Source organism: Onychostruthus taczanowskii, unplaced genomic scaffold (assembly GCF_017590055.1).
Source record: "Onychostruthus taczanowskii isolate IOZ18803 unplaced genomic scaffold, ASM1759005v1 scaffold25, whole genome shotgun sequence".
In the NCBI taxonomy this organism is placed as follows: domain Eukaryota; kingdom Metazoa; phylum Chordata; class Aves; order Passeriformes; family Passeridae; genus Onychostruthus; species Onychostruthus taczanowskii.
Window position 1 is genome coordinate 2,291,494 of NW_024499796.1, and position 14,525 is coordinate 2,306,018.

At 49.1% G+C, this 14,525-nt stretch overlaps 1 protein-coding gene across 1 annotated transcript in view; it reads left to right on the plus strand.

Annotated features, from left to right (window-relative positions):
- Positions 1–4,432: 4,432 nt before the first annotated feature.
- LOC121336981 (collagen alpha-1(I) chain-like) overlaps positions 4,433–14,525 on the plus strand; it is a 79,992-nt gene continuing 69,899 nt past the window's right edge. Inside the window, exon 1 of the mRNA XM_041406693.1 lies at positions 4,433–4,484. Coding sequence (XP_041262627.1) covers positions 4,433–4,484 — 52 coding nt within the window. The remainder of the gene's footprint in view (positions 4,485–14,525) is intronic.

Below are 14,525 nucleotides of genomic sequence, written 5' to 3' on the forward strand. Positions count from 1 at the left end.
CCCCCTCCCGCTCCCAGTGAGCTGCTGGGGGCGGGCAGGGACGGAGCTTTTGCGGGGTCCCTGTGTCACAGAGGTGCCTGGAGGGGTCCCTCTCCCTGCGGGACAGAGCAGCCGGGTGTGCTGGGATTTATGTGTGGCTTCTTGGATGTCTCACATCATAGAATCATGGAATTCTAAACTGGTTTGGGTTGGAAGGGACCTTAAAGCTCAACTTGGTCCTCTCCCTGTGTGGGCAGGGACACCTTCCACTGTCCCAGGCTGCTTCAAGCCCTGTCCAGCCTGGCCTGTGCCAGGGCTGTCCACCCTCACCTCTGGCTGAGCATCATCCAGCTGTGAGGCTCTGCCCTTTGGTCACTGCTGCCCGGGCTGGGGAAGGTCCGAGCTCAGGAGGGTTTCAGGTTTTATTGTAGATCTGACTGGTGCATGGTGCAGTCCTCCAAACGTGGAGTTTTCCTGGGCTCTGGCCTAAACCAAGACACTTCTTTGGGCTTGAGGCTCTTGTTCCCAGCCAGTCCCTGCTGATGGAGCAGTTCTGCCCCAGGCAAGGCCTGTGTGGTGGCACAGCTCCAGGAAACACCCTCGAGGAGCAGGATGGGAGTGAGGGGCAGCAGGCTGCTGGGCTTGGCTGGACTTCCTGCCCTGGAGCTGGGCTTGGCTTCAGGAGCTGGAGCAGTGACCCGTGGCTCTGCTGTGCCTGGCTGGGTGCCCTGGGTGCTGATCCTGAGGCAGGTAGGGAATCACTGAAGTGTGGAGAGAGTGCCAGAGGAGAGCAGCTCACATGGAGCTGAGACTTGTTGTTCAGACCTGTGAGACCTTGTGAGGTTCTGTGTCCCCTTGGCTCCAGCAGTAGCAGAGAAGAAGGCACAGCACGTGGCAGCTGTGACACCTTAGGCTTGGAAGGAAATTGGTCATTTCTTAGGAAAAAAAGATCCCTGTGTTCTTTCCTCCCTCCAGCTCAGTCAGGACAGGGTGATTTGTTGCTCCTGGTTCTCTGGGTAGGGCAGGAAGCTGCTGGTGTTTGGTGTTCTTGGTGTCCTGTCCCCCATGACCACAGCTTACCCATGTCCTTCAGAATTGGATCAAATCCATCCCATGAACTCTGAGTGTCAGCTGGAGCACCAGGCGCTGGGAATGGTGCAGAGGATGACTTTTAAGAGAGCAGATAAAGAACTTGCATCTATTCTTTGTGGTTTCATAGAAACCTGGAATGGTTTGGGTTGGAAAGGGCCTTAAATCCCCTCCAGTGCTCCCCCTGCCATGGCAGGGACACCTTCCACCGTCCCAGCCTGCTCCAGCCTGGCCTTGGGCACTGCCAGGGATCCAGGGGCAGCCACAGCTGCTCTGGGCCCCCTGTGCCAGGGCCTGCCCACCCTCCCAGGGAACAATTCCCAATTCCCAATATCCCATCCATCCCTGCCCTCTGGCAGTGGGAGCCATTCCCTGTGTCCTGTCCCTGCATCCCTTGTCCCCAGTCCCTCTCCAGCTCTCCTGGAGCCCCTTCAGGCCCTGCAAGGGGCTCTGAGCTCTCCCTGGAGCCTTCTCCTCTCCAGGTGAGCACCCCCAGCTCTCCCAGCCTGGCTCCAGCCCTGGGAGCAGCTCCGTGGTCTCCTCTGGTTCTTATCATTGAAATTCCCAAGAATTCCCCTGCAGTGCTGTGGGTTGGGATGGGGGTGGCACTGGCAGGGATTTTTGTATCTAGGATGTTGTGGGGTGGGATGAGCCCCATCTGTCCCTTCCTGTCCTCACAGCCTGGGGCTCTCCAGGGCTTTGCTGAGCTCCTCCACCATCCCTGGCTGCTCTGGTTCAGGAGGAGGAGAAAGTGAGGAGCTCCCTGGTTCAGTGCGAGCCCAGCAGCCCCCGAGCTCCTGGGAGCCACTTTCCCTTACAAAATGCCATAAATGATCATTGCAACCCCAGTCTGCAAAACACAAAACTCCCCCAAATCAACCTAGAAAATCACGTCTGGGAATGAGATCCAAAAAGGAAAGCGCACAAACAATTTGCCATTAATTAAAGCTGGAGTCATCCAATTAAAATCTGCTTAATTAAGGGGTGCATCCAAAAATGCAGGGCTTGGCTTCTGCAGATGGCATTTCTTGCTTGAGGTTTTGGGGAAAAGCAGGTTTTCAGGAAATTATCCTGCTGGAGGCCTGAGACTCCAAAATGTCAGATCCAGCATTGTGCAAGATCTTCAAATCTGGGCTCTTTTGGGAATGTGCACATGGAAATGTGCACTTGGTAAATGAAGCATTGAACCTGATGAAAATAAGGAACATTATGTATATATTATATAAAAATTAATATATAAGAATATATATTTATATATATATATTCTATAAATACTGTGTTGTGTCAGTGCTGTCTATGTACAGTTGCTTGAGTTTTATATATATTTTTATATATAAATGTATTTATTTTTATTAAATAATGTTTATGTCTGGGCTTAATGCTGACAATCTTAACTGGTTCCAAGTCCAGCTTCTTAAAAATCCAGAAATCCCAGATTTATACTCCTTGTTTTGTTTGACTCTCTATTCTATGGAGTGTCATGACATCCTTAATTGGGCAATTATATGGAATTACCAATTTTTTTCCCCTTGACAAGACCCTAAATTGTGCATTTAAAGTGGAATAAACACAGGGGTCACTGGCTGTGCCCCCAGCACAGAGAGCAGCTGGGACCCTTCCCCTGAGGCTCTGCCCCTGGGAGGGCAGGGCATGAAAAACCAAACCCCGGGGGCTCTCAGGAGTTCTGGGAAGCCCAGACAGAGCCCACCAGGATATTTTTACAACCGAGCTTTTATCCCTGAGCTCCTTTGTGGGCTCCTCTTTGTGCTCCAGAGGGAGGAGTTAAAAACCTGCCTGGGTTTGTGCTTCAGATCCATTTGAAGGACTCCCTTATGTGAACTCTGCATTTGCTGAGCATCATTTTCCAGCATTTTCTGTTGGATGAAAGAGCCTTTTTCCTAAAATCCTTTTATCTGGGAATAGGAAGGAGGTGAGTTCTGCTTTCCCTCAAATTCCTTCTCTTGAGCCTTGGGGTTGTGTGGTTGTACCCCCCTTGCACTGACCTTGGTACACCCAGGTGCCTCTGGCTGCTTGGGAATTCCAGCCTGGAAATGGCCCCAGTTCCCTTGGACACAGGGAACAATAACAGCTACTGCCCTACTAGTTATCCTGAAGTGAAGTCTCAAATCCCTGTTGCAAACCAGAAAGATGCTATAATACAATTTATTCATCTTAATTTGAGGAAAAAAATCGGGATCTGATAGTGTGGGAAGAGCTTGGGAGACGATGGTGGGTTTTTACAAGTGTCTTTGAAAGTGAACAGTTGTTGTTTCAGGTGGCAGTGACATTGGTGCCAGCTGTCCAAAGCACTCTTGGTAGTAACCCCCCAAAGGATGATTTTCCTTCTCTGGAGGAGGTGCTGAGCCAGGGCCTGCCCTGAATTTGGGATGTGGCACAGGGGGGATGTTTTCCTGCTGTCCCAGCTGTCACTGCCTCCTTCCCAAGGTGACAGGAGACACAACACTTATGGCAAAGTCCTGAGGGATGGGATTTGGGGTGCAGGGACACTGAGGGGTGGGTGCATGTCCATCCTGGGCTGCCAGATCCAGCTGCTGGGGTGGTGCTGTTTGCTCTGTTTAACTTTGCCCAGCTGCAGCTGTTTGGATTGAAAAGCCTCTCTCTGTTTTAAGTCTGTCTTGTGCTGGATTATTTGAAAACTTCCAGCCCAAGCTTCCCAGCTGTTCCCAGGATCCCTGTCTTCAGAGTATTTTGGTGTTCCTGGAAGCTGGAGTGCAGAGCTGGTGTTTGGCTGCATCTCCACGAGATCCCTCCAGATTAGACCAAATTAAAAACCTGAAACTTCTCCACAAGCCTCATTTCCTAAATCCTCTTTCCCTCCAGCTCTGAGCTGGCTCTGGCACTCACAGCCCATGTCTCCTGTGCCACCACAGAGCACAGAAAGATGCCAGAGCTGCTTTCACCTGTATTTTCTGCACCTTAGTAGATGGGAATAATTCCATATTATTCCATTTAAACTCTGGGGTGCTGGGGAAGGTGCTGTTCTTTAGGGGAAGATTTTCCAGAGAAGTGTAAGAGATCATCCTGCAGCCTTGGGATCAGATCAGCTCCCCAGGAGCTGAGCTGGAAGGTACAAACATCATTCCCATGGGAAGATGGACAGTCTGGGCTGTGTCACACCTAAACCTTGTCCAAGCCCTGGTAGCTCCCAGTGTCAGGCCCAAACTGAGCCAGGCTGGTCTTAGGTGGAAGATTCCGGGGGCAGACACAGAGTTTGGTGTGAGAAGCAGCTCAGAGTGGCTGCCCACACCTCCTTCCTCTGGGCAGGCTCCCAAAAAGCTCCTAATTCCTTGCAGGAGGAGCAGCCATCTGCTCCTGGTTGAGGTCCTGGCTGTGGGGTGACGTAATGTCGGTGCCTCACTGGCTGAGGCAGCTGGAGCTCTTTGGGGACGTTCAGGGTGTGCTATATATACATTTCTGTGTTTATATACACATGACAGGGCTCTCACAGCAAGCCCGGGGCTGGCACTGCCTGTGTGGGCCAGGAATTGTGGCGCTGGTGCCCTGGCAGGAGTTGGGAATGGTTTTACAGCTCAGCTCTGAGGAGGGGCCGTTCCCTGGACACTGCAGGGTGTGGGATCCATCGCTCCTCAGGGGGTTTGGGTGTCTAGGGCTTGTCTGAGAGGGAAAACTGGGGGACATCAGTGCATCTTGGGTGCTGGGATGGGCACTCTGGGTGCAGGGTCAGGGCTCAGCTCTGCTGGGAGTGAGGGAGGATCACAGAACCACATCAATCACAAAATCTATCAGAGTCAGAGAATCAATCATGGAATCACAGAATCAATCTCAGAATCACAAAGTCAATTACAGAACCACAAAATCAATTTCAGAATCAACCCCAGAGTCACAGAAACAATCACAGAATAAATCACAGAATCAAACACAGAACCAATCATGGAATCACAGAATCAACCACAGAATCAATCTCAGAATCACAAAATCAATTACAGAACCACAAAATCAATTTCAGAATCAACCACAGAGTCACAGAAACAATCACAGAATCAATCAGAGAATCACAGACTCAGCCACAGAATCACAGAATCAGCCACAGAATCACAGAATCTGCCGAGTTGGAAGGGACCCATGAGGCTCCCTCCTCCCTGGGAAGCTCTGGGATGAGGCAGGGGCTGTGCTGGTGCTGCAGCTCTTTCCAGGCTGCTGCACAAAGGGGCTCTGCCTGCTCCTGTCAGCCTGGCAGAGTGTTGGGGCACAGATCAGAGCACAGAAACCCCATTTCCTTCCCCTAAAAAGAGGCTGCTCACCCAACCCACCACCCCATTACAGGCTTAGTGGGGTTTTTGGTGCTTTGCTCTGCTTTTAGACAAACCCAGCTATTGTATTTGCAGGGTGTCCTGATGAAGGCAGGAATGATAAATCTGACTTCATGTTCTCAGAAGGCTAATTTATTATTTTATGATACTATATTATATTAAAGAATACTATAGTAAAGAATACAGAAAGGATACTTACAGAAGGCTAAAAAGATAATAATGAAAACTGGTGACTCTCTCCAGAGTCCTGACACAGCTTGGCCCTGACTGGCCAAAGAGTGAAAACAACTCACAGCAGAACCCAATGAAACAATCAGCTGTGGGTAAACAACCTGCAAACACATTCCACATGAGCACAACACAGGAGAAGCGAATGAGACAAGAATTGTTTTAATTTTCTCTGAGGCTTCTCAGCTTCCCAGGAAAAAACTCCTGGGTGAAGGGATTTTTCCAGAGAGCAGGTACGTGACTCCCAGCTGCCCAGGCTGGCGTGTCCCCTTCCCTGCCATCACCGAGAGGCTCTGGAGCATCCCCGGCTCTGCGGGGTGCGGCAGCTCGGGGGCACTTGGGGACACTCGGAGGGCACGGCCTCCTGGCCGGGGCACAGGGGCTCCGTGTCCCCGCTGCTCCCGCACTGTGCACGGCCCTCGCTCACCCGCCAGGAGCGCCGGGCTGGGAAGCTTCGCTCTCCTGGAGTCATCAATTAAGGGAAAAAAACTCCCCGAGACTTAAGCGCCCTCCTCCCGTGCCTTTGCCACTGCGGGAACTCAAGAGAGCAACAAAATGACAAACCCCAGCTTCTGTTCAGGGCACCTCAACCCTGACGGGGCGTTCCTGTGCCACAATGAGGGCAATTAGTGCGGCGCTAATTGCCGGCGCTGCCGGCAGTGTGATTCCCGCGGGGTGAGAGGGCACCTCAGGTCACAGCGCTGATCCCGGGGCTGCTGGGGACAACGGGGACACGGCGCGTGGCTGCGGGGACCGGGAACAGGGGAGGGGGACGGGAGGGAGGGACAGAGGGACGTGGAGGGACGGTGGGACATGGCAGGACAGAAGGATGTGTTGGGACAGAGGGACAGTGGGATGGAGGGACACAACAGGACACAGGGACATGGAGGGACAGAGGGACGTGGAGGGATGGAGGGGCATGGCAGGACAGAGGGAGATGGAGGGATGAAGGAACACGGTGAGAGAAGGATGTGTTGGGACAGAGGGACACGGCAGGACAGAGGGACACAGCAGCCCCTCCATGCACAAACCCGTCTCCCCCGGCTTTGCTGCCCAGCGGCCCCACGGGAAGGATCCCAGGATTGGCTGTGACTCCTTTCCCTGGGTTCTTCCCTCTTTCCCCTGTCCCTGCTGGGGGCAGCAGTGCTGGGAGGGGACAAGGACACCCGAGGGGACACGGTGGCTCTCAGGGCGGCTGCAGCAGCCTGAGCCCCATCCAGTCCCAGAATGGCCTGGAAGGAACCGCAGGAGATCTCTGGGAAGGGAACCAAGAGGGGATGGTCCAACCCCATCCAGCTGTGCCTGAAAACCTCCAGTGCTGGGGAATGCACCACATCCCTGCGAGGCTCTTCCAGTGATCTCTGCTCTTACTAAAGAAAATTATCCTGTGTCACCATCCCAGATCACTCCAAGCCCTGTCCAGCCTGGCCTTAGACATTCCAGGGATCCAGGGGCAGCCACAGCTGCTCTGGGCACCCTGTGCCAGGGCCTGCCCACCCTCACAGGGAACAATTCCTAATTCCCAATATCCCATTTAAATATAATACCTGATCCCCCTGAACAGTGACGAGGAACACATCAATGGAAACAAAAAAGGGAAAATTAAAAAAAAGGGAAAATAAAAGGGAGTAGGGGAAAAAAGGGAAAAGGATAAAAAGGGAGTAGGGAAAAAAAAGGGATGAGGGATGGAAAGAGGGAAGGGAAGGGAAGGGCAAACCTCACATGGCTCATTCAGCCCTCACAGCTCCTCAGCCCACTCTGGGCACTTCATGGGGCTGCTTTTCCCAGAGCCCAGGCATAGTCGCCCAATGGCATGGGAACCTTCCTGTCACAAAAAAAGAAAATATTTTTTTAGATATGCTGCTCCAAGCGTGGAGTCCTGGGGTGAGGCTGGAGCACCTTCCCGTGGGATATTGCCCATTCCCAGGGTGCTGGGGGTCTCTGGGTGTCCATGGAGCTTTTCCTGCTCTAAGGAGCCCCATAAGCTGGATTTACGTTCTTTTGGGAGCGCTGCTCGTGGTGAGGGATGCACTGAGGATGGGAGGTGCTGCCATCGTGCCTGGTGTGCCTTGGGGGTTTCATCTGAGCTTGCTGCAGGGAAATTCCAGAGGCTGGGCACAGGTCAAACAGAGTTAGCCCTGAAAAAAAGCACTTGATTTTTGTTGCCTTTACCAGAATGTGAATGAAGTAATTTTTAAAGAATTATTTGTGATCTTATAAAATCATTCAAACAACAGTTTCTATTTTCTTGGGGGGGGGGGGGGAAAGGTGCAGGAAGGTAATTAACTTTTATTTGTTGGAATCTGATTATCCTCCTATCCCCATCCCAGCTCCACCTCCTCACTCCAGAAGATGGATGTGTCCTGCAGCTGGTGCATTTGGATAAGACATAAAATATTTCCATCAGGGCTGGGAGGAATGGGAGGAGGAGGTGGGTGATGGGTTGCAGAGACACCTGAAGGCTGTCCAGTCCCAAATTCATCTAGCTGAAAGGCTGATCCCTCCTTGTTGGGAAAGATGAAAGTTTGACAAGAAAGTGTCACAGCTATGTGTGCTTGGCAGAAAGATCTCTGAATGCAGAGCCTGAGAACAGAATAGAGATGGAAGCAAGGCTTGATATAGAAGAACAATAAATGTGTAAATTAAGAATTGCTGAGCCAGTCTTACTGGACAACTGAAAAAGCAAAGGTTAAGTCGAGCTGGAAGGAGGTTTTATGAGCAGAGTAAAGGATATGTTGACCACAAACAAAAAGATGTATTTTCCAAGCAGAAAGAGGTCTTAGGAAAAGCAGAAGATACCTCAGGCAAACAGACATGCTGATGTGGCAAGTAGAAAAAAAAAAGTCTAAGAATTTTCCACTGCAAGAAAACTAAAAACAACTTTAAGCTCAAACTGCACCATACTAACTCATGTGGTTGGACAGTATTGACCATAATATGGCAATGGTAGTTATGACAGGCTATAGGCAATAGTAAAGGTGTTGACTGGTTTTTAGGTATTAAGATGCTCAGCAAAGAAAAGGATATAATGCAATGTAACCAAAACTAAAGGGTCTTCAGGCTTGCCTACAGCTGTAGCTGGCAGCTTTAGGTGTGGCTCTGTTACCCACGACCCTGGACTGCTGTAAAATACAACAAACAGCATTTTGAAGAGCTGCAATATACAATAAACAGCATTTTGTATACAATAACCAGCATTTTATATACAATAAACAGCATTTTGAAGAGCCACTTGGAGTCCCACATCTCTCCTAGCAGGCTCTCCTCCTCCTGCTGGGGAGCTGGGGGAGGATGCAGCTGATGCTCGCAGCTGGAGAGCCTGGAGAGAACAGAGGGAGCAGGGGGCAGCTCAGGGAAGGGCTGGGATCCTCCACACCGGCTCCTCTGGAGGGTTTCAATGGGAGGAGCCCCCCAGCATCCCTGATAATTTCATTTTTTGGGATGGGGAGAGGTCTGGTTGTGAGATGCCCGATGTCACTGCAGAGGTGACACACTTGGAACTGGGTGATCCTTAAGGTTCCTTGGGTGTGGTGTGTAAGACTGAGGTAAAATTGTATTAAGATGTTGTATTTTTGTATAAAATGTGATTTGCAGTGATACTTGTAATTTTATTTTGTTTTCATTTAGGAAAATTAAATATTATGTAAAAATTTGTTTCTATTGAGTTAAGGATTTTTAATTTTTGAGGTTTATATGGTGTTTCAGAGACAAATTTGGTTTAGATATTTTATTTTTTAGTGGGATTGATAATAAATTGTGAACGATTTGGGGAGATATTTGGAGTGGTATTGGTAAATTGATTAAATAGGTTGAGAATGGTTTTTTTGGATTTGAATAAGTGGTAAATAAATGGTATATAACTAAAATTTAATAAATGGTATATAACTAAATAAATTAAATAATAAATGGTATATAACTAAATATATGGTATATAACGAAATAAATGGTATATAACTAAAATTTAATTAAATGCTAAACTAATATTAAATTAAAAATGTTAAACTAAAATTAAATAAATTAACTAGCATTTAGTTAAATGGTATTGGTTAAATTATTTAGATATTGGTTTTTGGTTGATTTATGGGTAGGATTGTGTTATTTAAGGTAAATAATCCTAAGGATTCCTCCCAAACCTTCCTGGGACTCTGGGAATCTCTGGCTGGGGCTGACCAAGGACCGAGCAGTGCTGAGTGCTCTCCCCTCCTCTCCATAAATGTGCAATGACCGAGAGCAGGGTGGGATTCCTGGGGAGGAACACCCCTGGCACAGAGCAGGGCTGCAGCTCCCTGGCTCCTCACTCTGGGTGCCTGTCACTATTATATTTTCTGGAAAAATCTCTTTGTTTAGGATTTTCTTGTTTTAGGAAGCTGAGAAGCCTCAGAGAAAAAAAGAAAACAATTTGCTGCTTTAAAATGTGGTATAGAGATTGTTTATCCAACATGTGAATTGTTTTTACTTCATGACCAGTCACAGTCAAGCTGTGTCAGACTCCAGAGAGAGTGTCACAGATTTTTCTTTATCATTCTTACAGCCTTCTGTCTGTATCCTTTCTCTATTCTTTAGTATAGTTTAATATAACATTCTTTAATATAATAATATAATGTCATAATATAATAAATTAACCTTCTAGAAACATAAAATCAAATTCATCAATTTCCTTTCTTCAATAGAAACCCCAAAAACTACCACAGGTGCCTGTGCTGCTCCTCTGCCCGTGGCTGCAGTCTGTCCAGCAGAGCACGGGGCGGGACAGACATCTCCCCTCCTTCTGCAGGAGCTCTGAGCTGGGAAATGCAGCCAGGCAGGGATTTCCTTCCACCAGCTCCTCTCTTTTCCCTTTTTGAACCTGCCAGACATGTTTGGGAGCAGGGTTGGGATCCTGCCAGTGTCCCCTCCCTGGCAGCCCTGGCAGGGCCAGGCTTGTGCCCTCCAGTTCCAGGATTCCTGGTGGATTCCTTGGGGCAGCTCCCAGCAGGGGCAGGGACAGATCTGTCCCTGAAGGGTCCCCAAATCCAAGGAGGGAGTAGAAGAAATTCCAGGCATGGAGACCAGAGAGTTGTGGGGTGAGGAGCATTTATTGGGATGTTCTTCATGTGCACAGCACCCTGTGGGACCCAGAACTGAGGGGTTTGGGGTGTGAGAGAGCTGGGGGCTCACCTGGAGAGGAGGAACTCCAGGGAGAGCTCAGAGCCCCTGGCAGGGCCTGAAGGGGCTCCAGGAGAGCTGGAGAGGGACTGGGGACAAGGCATGGAGGGACAGGACACAGGGAATGGCTCCCACTGCCAGAGGGCAGGGATGGATGGGATATTGGGAATTAGGAATTGTTCCCTGTGAGGGTGGGCAGGCCCTGGCACAGGGTGCCCAGAGCAGCTGTGGCTGCCCCTGGATCCCTGGCAGTGCCCAAGGCCAGGTTGGATGGGGCTTGGAGCAGCCTGGGACAGTGGGAGGTGTCCCTGCCATGGCAGGGGTGGAATGGGATGAGCTTTAAGTTTCCTTCCAACCCAAACCATTCCATCATTCTCTGATTTCCTCTCTAAACGATGAAATGTGTTTATACTGAACATTAGGAGTACACGAGCCAGGTAATTTCTGCTCACAGTGCAAGAGATACATGTTATTTATTACTTTCTCTGCTTCCCTGCTGCTGAACCTTCATTTCAAAGCCACATTTTGCACGGCAGCTCCCGCAGGGAGTGGGAAATGCTTGATGAAAGAGGCAGGTTAAACGAGCTGCCATCCCAGGCAGGCAGCAGCACCTAGGAGTGGAACCTTTCCTTTGGCAGAGCTGCGCTGTTAATCCTTGTTTGAAGTGCTGGAATGGATCAATGAAACAGCTGGGCTTGGCCTGTGCAAACGCTGGGCTCTGTTCTGGCAGGGCTGAGGGAGATGTTCTGTAATGAGAGCTATTAAAAGGTCGTTAGAGATGCAGAGGAGTTTTGAAGTCAGATCTCAGTTTCTGGCAGCGACTTTTGTGTGAGCAGATTTTTAATCAACTCCTGTGCTTTTTTTTTTTTTTTTTTTTCATTCCTGGAGCTCTTGGATGGTTTTGGATGTTTCAATTTTGAGGATGGCAAATGAAAGATGGGGTGGGACTCATGTCAGGAGACAGGACGTGGTGCCATCGTGCCACGTGGTCCCCCTTGGCCTGGCTGGTGACATTTTGAGGAGTGTGGAGTTAAAGTGAGCTGCAGAGAAGTGGGAGAAAGAGAGAAAAACAGAGGGTCACACTCTGCATGTGGAGTTTGGGTGAAAAAAGTCCCCCAGAGGGGGCTGGCACTGCCCAGGCTCCCCAGGGAATGGGCACGGCCCTGAGGCTGCCAGAGCTCCAGGAGCCTTTGGACAGCGCTGCCAGGGATGCCCAGGGTGGGCTTGTTGGGGGTCTGGGCAGGGACAGGGGCTGGGCTGGGTGATCCTGGTGGGTCCCTTCCAGCTCAGGATATTCTGTGACTCCACAGCTGCTCTGGGCACCCTGTGCCAGGGCCTGCCCACCCTCCCAGGAGCAATTCCTAATTCCCACGATGCCATCCATCCCTGTGGCAGTGGGAGCCATTCCCTGTGTCCTGTCCCCAGCCCCTGTGGGGAGCAGAAGCCACCCTGCTCCCGCTGGGCAGGTCCTGGAAGATCACAGACCCCGCAGAGGCCTGTGCTGGCTCCCTCTTTATCTGGAAAGGGAAAACCTTCCAGCTGTTACAAAGGCTCTGAGCAAAGCTTTCCTCAGTGGCTCTTCCCAAAGCAGAGCTCAGGCTCCTGCCCGGGGCACACAGAGCTCTGGATCCACATGGATTCATCCTGTAATGCCTCACTTGTGGTTTTCCTCTCTGTTTGAGGGGACTTTGGGGAATGCTGCACACCCTGCACCTCCTGCAGTAAAAGTGCTGGTAATTTTCTCCCCCAGCTCTGCTGGTTTTAATTTTGACTCCCACGCCAGCTCCAACAACCCACATGTTTCATGTATTTATTATTTCATTTGCTCCTGGCCTGCCCCAAGGCTGGGTTGTGGTAGTTTCAGCTGCTGGCAAGGCTTTAAATCCAGATGAGATGTTTTTCCTAAAGGGAAGGATGTTTTTCTAAATTCAGCCACAACTGTTGGTCTTAAAGTAGGAACTGAGCCAGAGATCTCCTTTGGCCTATTCTCTGTAGGACAGCAGACCACAGCATCATGGAATTCCAGAGTGGTTTGGGTTAAAAGGGACCTTAAATCCCATCCAGTGCCACCCCTGCCATGGCAGGGACACCTCCCACTGCCCCAGGCTGCTCCAAGCCCTGTCCAGCCTGGCCTTGGGCACTGCCAGGGATCCAGGGGCAGCCACAGCTGCTCTGGGCCAGATCTCAGTGGGGCTTTTTCCTGAATGAATTACAGCAATCCCACGCTCAGTGACCACTCTGTCACCATTTTTTGAGTGCTGATTGCGAAAAAGGGACCCAAAAGGAAACTAAAGCAGGAAAAATGCTGTGCCTCGCTGGTGCAGCTGTAGGAGACAGTGCTTAGATGTCGTATTTGTGGTTGTTGTCATTTAGTGATCCAGATTTTGTATTTTTCTGTCCTAAATGGACCAGGTGGTCGTGGTGTGATGGTACTCCAGCAGCACTAACTGGTGTTACTGGTGTAGCTCCTGCTGGTCTCTGGAAGAGCTGGGCTGCTAAAAATTCCAGTTTATGGCTACTGGGACATTGCAAGTGTGTTTGTGCAGTGACAGGAGGGGTAGGAGGTGTTTTAGAGACATTTTCAGGGCATAATTCACCTTGGAAGAGACTTCTGGAGATGGTGCAGCTGCTCTGGGCAGCTCCATCCTGATCCAGGGACCTGGGCCTGGCTCCAATGTTTGCCTGTGGGTCAGGATTAAATGTTTAAAACAGTATTTCTTGTTCAGACTCAAATGTTTATTAGTTCTTATCTATGTTACAGTCTCACAAGTTGTGAGTTCTACAGCACTTCACTTGCAAACTAGAAAATAGAGCTGTATATCTCTATGAAGTCTTTTAAGGATAAACTGTCTAATTAAGAAATGATACTTAAATTATTTTTACTTTTGACTTAATAACCAACCACTCATACCTCACAATGTAGACTTTTTATCTAATTACACAATACCACCTAAGCTTATAAAGAAGAGAATAAAGAAGAAAGAGTAGTTACTACTCTGAAACCTCCTTTTTACCTTATATATATATTACTATATTCTAAAACTTTAAACTCTAAGGTTTCTACTGTGTGCTATTACACACTTCTATTTAAAATACACACCTATATCTTAGTTCTGTCATTCAATTTTAGAAGTTTTCTCTACAGCCTCAAGCCAAATGTAGTGTTCTTTTAAGAACCAGTACCTATCAGTACAGAAAGTTTAAAATTCTCAGCAGCCAGGATTCCAACATGTTGGGACAGGAGTAGCAATTCCAGAGCTGTTCTGTGGCATTTACATTTTCTGAAATTTTTTTTTGCTCAGGATTTTTCTCCTGGGAAGCTGAGAAGCCTCAGAGAAAAGGAAAACAAGTCTTATCTCATTTGCTTCTCCTGTGTTGTGCTCATGTGGAATGTGTTTGCAGATTGTTTACCCACAGGTGATTGTTTCATTGGGTTCTGCTGTGAGTTGTTTTCACTCTTTGGCCAATCAGGGCCAAGCTGTGTCAGGACTCTGGAGAGAGTCACCAGTTTTCATTATTATCTTTTTAGCCTTTTGTAAGTATCCTTTCTGTATTCTTTAGTATAGTTTAGTTTAGTATTCTTTAATATCATATAGTATAATAAAATAATAAATTAGCCTTCTGAGAACACGGAGTCAGATTCATCATTCCTGCCTTTGTTGGGGCATTCCCAGTGAATACAATACTGTTCCTTTGTGTCTGGGCTCTTGTTCCTGAGATTTGCAGAGTCTGGTTTTGTTTAACTTGGTCTCAAGCCTTGGGGAGAAGGGTCTGGGGTTACGTCAGAGGCTG